Raw genomic sequence first — 12,793 nt, 5'->3', positions numbered from 1 at the left:
TTCTACCTATTTCAGTCCTATTACACTCCTTGCATCTTCTACCTATTTTAGTTGTTGTATTTACACACCCCAGTCAATTAAACAAAAATTAAAAAATAGAAACAGTATAAAATATTATAAAAATAATAAAATATAATAAAAGTGTTATAAAAGTAAAAACAAACACCTTCTGCATTAAAAAAGAAAAAGATTCAAGTCAATTAATTTTGCCTTTTTGTGGTAATTGAAAAAAAAAAAACTTTCAATAAATTTAATGGTTTTGGCTTTTAGACTACAACTTTTTAGAAATGTTGAATAAAAGTTAAAGTAATTATAGGTGATGTAATTAGTTGTCGAATAATTTTTTACCCTTGAAGCAAACAGTATGTAGAATAATTTATGTATGTGTGTGTTAGTGTGTGTCAAATATGTTGTGTATTTTACAAAAAGAGTGCTTAACCTTCTTAACAGACCATTTATAATTTAGTAAAAAAAAAACTTATCCAACTTTAATTTTTAATAATTTTTATTTTTTACTTTTTATTCCAACTTTATTATTTTATTATTAGTTTATTTACAGGGATTATCTTTTTCCGGATATTTCTATAATTCTGGATTTTTTTCATAACTTTTAATTTTTCCGGAGACCTCAATCGTTTTTCATACATATATGTTTAGATTTTTGTAATATATTTGTTTTTTAAGCTTTTTCACTTAACATTAATACAAAAACTAAGAAAAGTTTAAAAAAAATAGGAAAAAACTTAGAAACAACTCAGCTGAAAGAAAAATTAGCAGGAAAATTAGGGAAAATATATTCCGAATTTTTTACGGATATTTAACCCATACAATTTTCCGGATTTTTAAAATATGACCTGGATTATCTATGTATTTATTGTTAAAGTAGAAATTAAAGTAAATTTTTTTTTATTGCTATGTTGTATAATTATATTTTTATGCTTGCAAAATAAATACATTTTTTTTATTATGTTTCTTTTAATGTTTTTGTTTTTTTTTCTTTTAATTTTAGTATTGTTTAATGACTTTGTATACAAAAACAAATTTGTTAACTATAAACAAATTTGTTTTCTGTTGCTATACACATTGATAAAAAGTCTAGCTTAATAAAGATTATCTTTGTTTTTAATTTTATCTAAATATTTTTTATTTGCTAATAGCGCACATATTCAACATAATTGTCATTCAAACTTTTGTAACTTTTTTACATAATTGCCATTCAAAAGTTTAAGTGGTTTTTTAAAATATTAATTACTTCTTTTATCTTACTGCTTATAGATTAATTTAAAAAATTATTATTTATTGTGATCCAAGTGATCTAACAGCTTATGGATCACATTTATACAAAATGTTAGGAGAGTCATGTTATGAAAAAAAAAATTCAGGTCTCTGCAATAAGTGGAAGGCGCTCAAATCTGAAAATATTTTTGTTTTAATTCGGACATACTTACAACGCAATAAAATAAGAAAAGGTGTAAAAAACACTTTAAGCTCTCTAACACTGACATTTAATAACATTTACTTTGACAAACTAACAACAGGTGTTGAAAATATGTCAAATTTTTATAGCTCTTATAGTTTAAACAAAATAACAAAAAAAAAAATTTTTTTCAACTTATGTTAGTGAAATGAATAATTGATGACATTTAAATTTTTAGAGTTGTAGTTTTCAGCTAATAAGAAAATAGCATTATTTTTATTGGTTGATTTTAAAATTAACACAGGTATTTCTGGACAATTAGTAATAGTTTATGAAATGTTTTTTAAAATGTTGCTTGTTTTTAAAAGTAAGTTTTTGTAAAAGTTATTGAAGTTTTGAATATTATTTATATATCAATTGTATTTTTTCTAGATATATTTTTATTTCAATTAAAATTTGAGATATAATATTTATTTTAATCATTTTATTACTTATAATATCTGGATTAACTATTGTTTAAACAAACAAAAAACTATAAATGTAAGTTAATAGTAAGCTAGTGTTATTTATTACTTTTGTAGTTTTAAATTTATTGTGTTGTTTTTTTGTTATTGTTTTTTTTTGGTAATAAACTTAAGTTAATTCAGCCCTTTTCAAAGTTTCAATTTATGGAAAACATAGTTTTCCATAAACTGAAACTTTGAGGAACATAAATTTTTCTATATATCTCAATTTCCAATCACCTAATTCATCACTCACAATATAATGTAGTGTAATTTTTATGTTATCATTTTGTAATTGCTTTTATTTAAATAATAGTGATGCAAAGATTAAAGTTCAGGTAGAAAGAGTGTTTGATATTTGGAATGAGCGAGCAATCTTTGAGCCTGATGTTATTCACAAATATAAAGAAATGCTTAATAAAACTGGTATGTTTTTCATTTATATAAGTTGTATGATATTTGTAAAACTTGTAAAAATAGTAGTGTTTAATAGTATTCAAATTTCAAATCAGCAAACTTATAACAAAGAAAATGAATAGTCATCAACTTTTGAAATGATTTGTTTAAATTAAAAGTTAGGTTTAAACAAATCATGAAAATCAAAAACCTTTCTTGATTTAAAAATGTAATTTAAAAATATGCATAGTGATCTAAGATTGAGCCATGAATTCCTAATGTTTTAATTAATCTAATTTAATTATAAATTAATTTTTTAATGGCTTATCAAACTTTCAATATGAAAAAAATAAATAATTTTTTAACAAAATTTATTCAAGTGTTAGCTTACTGCCTATCATAGCAGTTTTATGGTGGAGGAACTTTAGCTGTATCAACGTATAACTTATAACAAACTGTATAAGTAATGACAAATATTAGAAAAAAATGTAAGAATTTATATCCTATCATTAAGTTACAGATTTTTTTCATTTCTAGGTATAATTTCCTTTTGTTTTAATTTTAATGCCACTTGTTAATACATTTATGTCTTAACCCATTGAGTCCCATTTAATATTTAACATGGCATCCAAATTTAATATTTAAAGTATTTCTATATTTTGTAAATAAATACGCATTGTTTTTTTGTGTGTGGAATGGTTTGAAATGGCATTAGAAGTGATGTTAAATGTCATGAGGATTAAGATCTTGAGAGGGCTTAATACAATATCTTTGTAACAAAGTAGTGAGTGGTATTGAAAAATTGAAAATTTTAGGAAATAAAAGTTTATAAACAGGATTAAGGACCAGAGAAGTCCACTTTTCAAGACCCGAATTTAACTGAAAGATGAATTTATACCATGTGTACACCGAATTTAACTAAAAGCCATATTTGGATTTTAAAAACATTTAATTAAATGAGAAATTTGGGCTATTTAATCGAATTTTAACTAACTTATCATGCATAAGTCAAATTAACATGCATTTAATTATATTAACAGACTGCAAGTACAATAATTTTTAAAATATTACTTTTATAAAATAATGAAATTACATTTTTGAATAATTATTTTTTATAAGCCAAGTTTATAAAAAATTTGGTTTATAAAAAATTTATGTTTTGAAATAGGGGAATTTACGAGTGGGAATTTTGTGTTGACGAGTTACGAGATTTACGAGTTACGAGAATTACGAGTGGGAATTTTGGTTTATAAAACATTTATTTTTTAGCTCGTAAATTCCCATATTTCAAAACCTGATAAAACACAAGTAAAACAAAGTAATTATTTTTTTTTAAAAAATATATACGCTTATTACATAAGACAACAACAATTTGTGTCAAACAAAAAAAAATTAAATATAAAAATGCAGCAATAATGAGAATTTAAGTTATGCAATCTTTACAACTCTTTATGTTTTTAAACAAACGTTAACAAAAGAACATTAACAACGTTGATTGAAAACTTTCGAAATTTTGTAAAGAAAAAGATTGTTAAGAATATTATGTTAAATATTTACTTTTTTGTCCACTCTCTTAACTCTAACTCCGATACATGAACCTTGACGAACAAGGCCACTGCGCGGAAAAACAGGTTGATATATGTGAAAAATGTTTTTATAATAATTTTTTTTTTTTAGTTAAAAATAAACTAATAGCTTTTGAATTTAACTGAAAGTTTAATTCGAAATTATGAAATTTTGCAAATGTTACTAAATTTAACTGAAAGTCAAATTTCTATATTAAATTTGGCACCGAAGTTGAAGCCAAAGTCAGCTTCACCTTTCAGTAAACTTTGTCCATAATTTAATGAATATTTGCCATTCCTTAAAAAGGATGAAGATTGTGTAAAGATATAATGAAGTCAGTTTTTGTTGAATGTTTGATTAAAGTATTACAAAACAAGAGAATAATAGACATAAAAAAGATAAAGAGAGTGAAAACATAAAAAATATGGAGAGTGATAAATATAAAAAAATATGAAGAGAGTGATAAAAATAAATGAAAAAAAGGCATTGCCAAAAATATTTTTATAGTTTTTTACTACTTTTATTTTAAAATAATTCATAATTCTTATAAGTTTTTTGTTTAAAGTTCACGCAATTTAAACAAAACACATGTAGTTTGAACATTTGTATTCTATTTTATGTCTTATATTTTGGTTTCTTTATTTGTTCTTAGTTTGTTTTTTTTTATCTTAATTTTTAATAATTTTTTAAGTTCACTTATTTTATTGTTCAAATTATTATTATTATTTTGAATTCAGTATTTGTTAATGGCAATGTGTCATTTTGCCATAATAAAAATAAAATTTGGTTTTTTTAATTCATAGTTAAACCAGCTGTTGAGTCCAAATCTAAAAATAAAGAAACCAAGTCAGATGATAAAGAAAAAAAATCTGAAGAACAAGAAATAAAGAAAACTCTAAAACCAGTGCCCCCTGATTTTAAAGTAAGTAACATGAATTAACTATATAGACAAAAATATATTTGATTGAGATCATTGAAGTTATCTCTTTTAAAGTTCTTTTAAAATTCTAACATCAGTTTATTATATATTTTTTTGTACATTTAAAGATATAGCAATATCGTTAAATACAGTTAACTCAAGTTAAGTCCAACTTTGAAGGAACCAAGAAAATATTTCAAATTAGCAAACATTCAAGTTATTAACAAAACTTGCAATGTCTCTAAAATAACGCTAGCTTTGAGGCAAACTGAGTCTATCACAGCATCGTTATCGTCCTTGTCATCAGCATTATTTCCATTGGCAGCATTCTTTACTTCGTCTATCAACTATTCATATACAAGCAAAGGAACTGAACTCTCTAAGTTTTCAGCTGCAGAAATGACATCTTCAGCTGTTGTACCTGCTGCATTTCAATGGTGCTGCCAATTTTTCCTCCTTAAGCCTTAGATCAAAAATTAAGTGTCTTATTAGTTTGCATACATAAAAACGACCCAAATTCATCTGCACCTGGATAGAGTTGAAGGGAGAGTTGTTTCCTTTGTGGGGCAGTCATTTAAGTCATGCATAAGTCTTCTGTCTTAAAAGAAACAGACCTGTCATACTTCTTTTAAAGATACATACCTGTTATTTTCTGAAAAATATTAGTCCCAGGGACATATAAAATAGTTCAACTTTTGATTGGAAGTTCGAGTTATCAAGTGGTATGAGAATGTATTCATTTGGGTTCAAAAGGAATTCAAAATACTTTGATTTGCTGGAAGTTTTTGTGGGTTCGAGTTTTGGGAAGTAAACTGTGTGTTAACATAATATAATAACATTAAATGATAGAATAGGGTAAAATAAAAACTTTTTTTAACTTTATTATAATTTTAAAATTAATAAAGTATCACACGTTTAAATTTATATTAATTCTCATCACCAAAATTGCTAACTTTGAAATTGTTTTTTCAGAAAACATTAGTTTGTGATCACTACTTTAAGCAGGGTTCAAATTAATGCAAAAAATTCTAATCAAAAAAAAATTTTTTTTTTGAGTTTCTTCTCTTTCTGGTGCTTTTCTCTCATATTTAAACAATATCTCAAAATATTTTTGTTTAGACAATATAATAAATACTAACTAGATACTTAAACAAGTAAAAGTAAAAATGCAAATTTAAAAATATTTAAATCACTTTAAACAGTTTAAAAAAAAACTATTTTATACCTTGACTATTTTAAACAAATTAAATTGTTATTGTAAAAGGCTGTATAAAACAACATATTGCAAAGTTGTTTTGTCAGTATAAAAAGCTTGTGTTGATGTAAAACAACTTTGCTACGTTGTTTTGTTGCTGTTTTATACAGTTTATAACATTTACATGAAACGCGTTTATAGTAAAACATAAATAAATTGAATTATTCTAATTAATTAATTAAAACATTATCGTCATAAAACTTTAAACTTAATACTTGTGCAAAAATAAGCTCTTTTATCTATAGACCAAACAAGTAAGATCAAATTGGAAAAAAAAAAATTAAACTCAAAAAAATACTAAACTTATTAGCTACCACATTTTTTCTAATTTATTACATCTTGATCTAGCAATCTATTAAAAGTTTAAGAAAAAGTTTTTCATTCAAAAGATTTTTAAGTTGATGTTTTCATTCAATTTTTTTCTTCAAGTTGTTTTTCAATAAAATAAAGTGAGAGAAAAAATATTTTTTTCAATAAGTCAAATTATGTTTCTATAAGTTTATGCTTAAATTTTATTTTTAAAAATAAAAAATATTCTAAACAGAATTAGAATAACTTATTATTAAATTGTTACTTGTTTTACTTTTTAAATTTAAATTTTACTTGTTTAATGTTTGCAATGTTTTAAATGTTTCTACTTTTTAAACTATTTTCAAGAAACAAAAAATAATGATCCCTTTACTTAAAATATTTAACTATTAAAAATGTTTACAATTTAAATAAAACTTTCTTCCTCAATTGCACTATCAATCCTTTAAATCTGATATTGTTACTCTATGTTTGATTTTCAGAAATGATCCTCACTATGCCACTGAGTATAAATTAAAATAATTTATAGTTAAAAGCTTATAATATATGTGTTAACAACATAAGATATAAATAGAAACATTTGTATGACTAACTTTTTTAATATATGTCTTTGATCATATGAAGTATATTTAATAGTTGAGTAACTTAACTGGTTGTTTTGATTTAGTTGATAAGTAAATTTACTGTGATGTACTTTATCTATTAAGTAAAGCACACTAATTTAACTTTTTAACTCACGCAGAGATTTAAAGTAATTAAAATGAAATCTCCAATGAAAATCTCCACGCAATAGAGCAAATAATCTTACTTCTATTTATAAGTTAAATTTTAAAATGGCTGTCTTTAATCTCTCAAAATGAAAAAAATAAATAACAACAATCGCTTACTAAGTATAGCAAATTTTACAGTGCAAAAATGAATCAATATTTAATTTACCACAAATACTTTGTAAAATAGTAGCTTTCAAGTCACATTTTGACAAATAAAAAAGACTGTTTGTTATCTATCTTTCTATTATCATTACATAAAGCAATGAAAAGTGTTTATATACATCTAGGTGTTTTATTTATCTAAAAAATTATGTACCTTATGTACATTTTATAAAAAAATCTGCTAAATAAATAAATTTTTTTCTCCTGTCAGCTATGATCTACCAAATATTGCTTTGTGATTGACCTGTTGCCACAACAGTTCAATTGTGACATGAGGTGTGTTGACTTTTTGTTACAGTATATGTTGCACTGTGGTAAAAAGTGTTACACAGTTACATTGTTGTTACATTGCGCAATGGTAAAAAGTGTTATAAATTACACAGTAGCACAGCCTCAAAAAAGCGGCCTATTAAAATGTTTAAAATGGTTTTTTATACTGATTATAATATATAAAAATATAAAGGTTTGTTATTTATGTTTACTAGCAGAACTTACATTGATTTATAATATGTTGTTTTTGTGTTAAATTTTTACTAAAAAATTACAAAAATTACAATTTTTTCATTTTTTATTTTTAATTATTCATAAAATTAAAAAATATTTTTTTGTCAGGATTTATAAGATCTTAACTTCTACTTAATAAAAATAAAAATAAAAAACTTTTGAAAACTTTTATTAAAAAATGGAACTTGCAATTTTGAAAACTTTTAAAATATACCAAGCTAATCTCAATCATTATTTCTACTTGTGCAAATTTCTCATTAAGAAATTCAGAGGCATATATTCATGCATTATTAGAATTTTACACCTACTTGTGCAGCATTTTTTTTTTTATACATATATATAAAAAATATATAAATTCAAAAAGTAAAAACTTTACTTTTTTTTGTTTTAAATGTATAGATAGATTCATTTTTTAATTACAAAATCTTTTTAAAACAACTTTTTTTCATGATTTTTATCTATACTGCCAGAGATCTCAAAAAAAAATATTTATTTTTATTTGCATATACTGCCAATGGTATATGATACTTATACTGATACTCATAACTACCAATTGTTACATCAAAGCTAGCGTCGTCTATCCTGTTCTTCCATGATCTATGCACAGCTCTTTATGATCCATCTTATGTAATCATTTACATACATACACAAATGTATTTTGAATATTTTTAATTAAAAAAATATATATTTTTAAAAAATATTTTTTTTTTTAGTTTTTTTGTTTTAAATTCTTAAATCTGATTTTGTTGTTTTAGGTTGCTAAATTATTAGTATCTATTAAAAAAACTACTAGTTTGGATAATGACGTTTTGCGAAAATCAAAGTTAATTGAAAATCTACCCATTGATGTTTCAAGTCTTGATTCAGTTAAGCATGTCAAAGGGCGCTCTAGTGTAAACAAATTCTACAAACAGTTTGAAGAATCTAAAGTTGTTTTAGAAGATTATTGTCATTTATTAAGAAGATGTGTCAAGGATAAAAATGCCCTTTCTGCAACTTTATTAGCTGGAGAGGCATATTATGAAGCTGCACAAGAAGAAGCTAAAATTATTGTTAACGTGAGTTCCCTCATTTTCTAAGAGTATTTAAATTTTTATATTTTATGTAAACAAATTTTATTGTTATTATTATTGATTAATTATTTTTTTTATGTAATTTTATAGTTGCGTAGTTAAATGAACCTCTGGTTTTTTGTTGCTTGGTAAATTTTTGTTGTTGTCTTTAGGCATATAAAACATTTGGAAATCGTCTAAAGTCGATGAAAAAAAAACTAGAAGCTAAGATTAAAAAATTAGAAGAAGCCAATTCAACTTTAGGTTCACAAAACATGAAAGTAAACACTTCTTCATATGATAACGATTCATCACAGGAGTCTGTTTCTGAACCTGTATCAAGCGATGATAAAACATCAGCAATCAATCACAGTTTTAGTAATACTAATGAAAGTAATATTGAAGACATGGATTTAGGTTTGTATTTAATTATATTTTAGTTCATTATCTGTTTCTTTTTTTCTTTTTGTTTATTCAAGTAAACACAGGTTTTCATATAAATTTTGTATTGTTTTTATTGACATCAGAAATTAGTAGCAAAATTTATGTTTTAGATAGTAATTCTGATGATGATGATAATGTATCAGAAGCTTATAATCCTGAAACTGCTCCTCTTCATCAAACATCAAGTTTTTCTCAAGACACGCCATCATTTTTAAACATTGAAGCAATGAATGGAATGTCATCTTTCTTAGACAGAACTGGATCTAGTACTGTTTTAGATTTATCTCTACAGAAAACCTTGACAGCTAATGAAGAAATAAAAACTACTAGTTTTTCTGCTCCTTATTCAGCGTCTTTTTCAACACCTTTTACATTGCATACTGGTAAGTAATTTAATTTAACCTTCAAGTTGATTTTGATGTTGTTTAGTTTTTGTTGTATTGTATGATATTTATGAAACTTGCTATTTTCATTCACTGTTCAAACAAGTTTGTTATATTAAATCCTTTTTTATTAAGTTTTCGTTTTTGTTTTATTTTTGCTATTTTAATTTGTTTTAGCTACTCAGTTATCTACTTCTGATAATTTTTCGAAAATTCAAGAAAACGCTCACACACTTCAAACTGCGTTATCAAGTGTAAGCACCTTTTCAAGCGTAGCCACCTTGCCAAGTGTAACAACCACTTATTCTTTATTACCATCGACTTCTAGTTTTACTAACTCTACAATTACTTTTCATCCTAATATATTTAAAAGCGTTTCCGAAGCAGATACTCCAGTAACTCCTGTTCTTGATGAAGGTATATCAAAGCAACATGTTGTTGGCAATGCTGATAATAAACCTTTGCAAAACTTAATTGATTCACTTTTTCCAATGCTCAGCAAAAGTTTACAAACTATAAAAGAAAAAACAGCAAAATCAGAGGAGATACAACCTTCTGTTAATGATGCTATAACGTTTGCATTGTCTGGAAGTAACGAGGAAGCTCCAAAAAAAAAGGGGCGTTTTGTGCCAATAGTGTCAGACATGAGGATTTCTTCGCCTTTATCGCTTACTAATCCGACAGGGTTGTCAGAAAATCAAACAGAGTTAATAAATATCGCTGCAGGCATTACAAAATTTGATGATAACTTTTTGCCATTATCCAGTAGTTCAGAAACCGCTTCTATAAGTAGTGGACAAAATTCTACAATGTTACTCAGACAGAACTCTAATGATGATCAATCTAAAGATGACGAGGAAAAAATGGATAAAAAAGAAAAAAAGTCACGGCATAGCTCTAGCCGACATCGATCTCATCGTGAAGAACATAAGCGCTCTGCAAGTCGTAGTCCTTCTCGTAAGAATTCTCACAAAACTCGTGAGGGCAGCCGGAGTCCCAATCGGAGGTCATCTCATCGCTCAACTCGTGACTATAGAGACGATAAATTTGTAGACAGGCGACGTTCGTCGCGCAGATCTTCAAGTCCTCGTAGTAGGCGTAAAGGTAGATCTCATCGCTCTACTTCTAAAGATAAAGAAGATAGAAAGAGGCGTTCTCCTGCCACTAAACCTTACTATAACGATCGCAGATCTCCAACTCCAGAGATGGATAGCAGTTTGCGAGCATCTTATTCTGCAAACATTCCTCAAGGTCAGTTTGATCAGAGTATGCAAAATCAATCTTTTTCAATTGGTCCTAATGTTAGCCAGTCACAACCAGGCGATCACAAAGATAATCAGGCAGTTATGGTCAGTTCAGGTCAGCCGTCTTCATCGCACCAAAGTAATCATACTTTAAACCAATCAATGAATCTAAAGTCTTTAAATTCTATTCCGAATATGCCGGTTCCGGACATGTCTGTATTTCTTCAGCTCGTGAATTCAGTACGACCTGGCCTACCATTGACTAGTATAGCTCCACCAAATATGTCTTTTGACATAAATGGAACACCTATCATAAATCCTGGATTACAGTTAACCCATGGAAACTCTCTTCATATTATACAAACCAATCCCCAAGATAATATTTTAAACTTGCACCCACTCCCACACGGTGTATTACCATTTCAGAACCATAATCTTTTATTACAAAATCAATCAGCACAACATCAAACTGAGTCATCACAGGAAATTAGTATAATGCCAAATAAACAAAACAATCAAGTTATAGAAAATTCTATTAAAGATCTATCCGATTCCACTCGTGAAAACTCAGGTATGGAGTATCGCGTTTCCCATCAAGCTAATAAAAGAGAAAATAAATTGTTTGGACCTAGTAATCCACCACCTTTTCCAGGCCCTCCACCTGTATTTGAAGGTATTCCGCCATCAATAGTGACTTCAAACTTTGAGATACCTCCAAATTTTGAACATTTTTCTCAAGAAGGAATATCAACCTTCGGTCTTCCGACCTCTTTTGATTCTTATCGGCCGAAATTTGCCGAACCAGATCCTCTGTTAGAACAGTTGGAGAAGAGTAATCCTTTTCCCGGGGCGCTTCATCTTAATTCTTTACCACCACGATTTATTAATAATAATAGTCCTATTTTTAGGCCAAGATACAATAACCGTAATGGATCACCCAGGTTTAGACCTAGGTTTGATCATAGATTTCCTTTTAACGGACGGCCTGCGATGCTTTAGTTGTGATATGCAAGGATTTTATGTTTTTGTTGTACTGTTTAATAATTTGCTAAATTTTTAAAAAAAGCCTCAGAATATTTGCAGTGAATATGTTTCTTTAAGCGGTATCGCCAAAAATTGTCATTTTAGAAATTATAAAGCTTTTGATGACTGTAAAGTTTTTTAATTATTGTTGCCTATTTGTTACTATTTTGTTGTTTTTTTAATTATAAAAATTATTAAACTTATAATTCTAGTATATATAATTAGTATAGAACATTCAAGTATATAAGTTAGGTTATTCAAATTAATGTTTATAAAAATAACAATTTTAATTGTTAAGGAATTTTTAATATAAATGTTTATACTATTAGATAGATAAGATAAATTATTACGCACTTTTTAAAATAGTGGTATGAATCTTTTATGTTCGCGCAAGTTGACCGTTACTCCTGTAACTGTTTTTACCTCCTTTAGAATTTTCTGGTATTCAAAGAAACTGCTCAGCAGGCTTACATACGTGACCATGTTACGTATAATATTAAACGTATGTTATAATGCCTTGTCATCTTATGCCCTAGTCTAAATGATGTTTTTGTTTTATAAAATAGTTATAAATTAAGATAAAATATTTTTAGCTCGGTATAAAGAGTAGTTTCCAAAAACTTCTCTTCTTATTGAAAATCTGCCCTTATCCAAATGGCCTATAGGGTTTAGAAAGAAAAAAAGAAAAAATTTCTTTGTACCAATTTATGGATGTCAAAGCTGAATTTTATTTTGTTCGAAAATTTCGCCTACTTAAATTACAACTGTAATTTACGTAGGCCATGATAAAACAAACTAAAGTATAAATCAAAACAACTAAAGTACTAAAAGTATTTTATGTGTTGA

At 26.4% G+C, this 12,793-nt stretch overlaps 1 protein-coding gene across 1 annotated transcript in view; it reads left to right on the top strand.

Annotated features, from left to right (window-relative positions):
- The window catches only part of LOC100207289 (regulation of nuclear pre-mRNA domain-containing protein 2), a 15,954-nt gene extending 3,842 nt beyond the window's left edge, over nt 1–12,112 (top strand). The window contains exons 3-8 of the mRNA XM_065816420.1: nt 2,237–2,346; nt 4,686–4,804; nt 8,557–8,859; nt 9,027–9,270; nt 9,408–9,680; nt 9,858–12,112. Coding sequence (XP_065672492.1) covers nt 2,237–2,346; nt 4,686–4,804; nt 8,557–8,859; nt 9,027–9,270; nt 9,408–9,680; nt 9,858–11,923 — 3,115 coding nt within the window. The 3' untranslated portion in view covers nt 11,924–12,112. The remainder of the gene's footprint in view (nt 1–2,236; nt 2,347–4,685; nt 4,805–8,556; nt 8,860–9,026; nt 9,271–9,407; nt 9,681–9,857) is intronic.
- Nucleotides 12,113–12,793: the final 681 nt, after the last annotated feature.

The sequence above is a fragment of the Hydra vulgaris genome, chromosome 13 (genome assembly GCF_038396675.1).
Source record: "Hydra vulgaris chromosome 13, alternate assembly HydraT2T_AEP".
Taxonomy (NCBI): Eukaryota; Metazoa; Cnidaria; class Hydrozoa; order Anthoathecata; family Hydridae; genus Hydra; species Hydra vulgaris.
The sequence above is the reverse complement of the archived record's forward strand: the minus strand, read 5'-3'. Positions and strand labels throughout refer to the sequence as shown.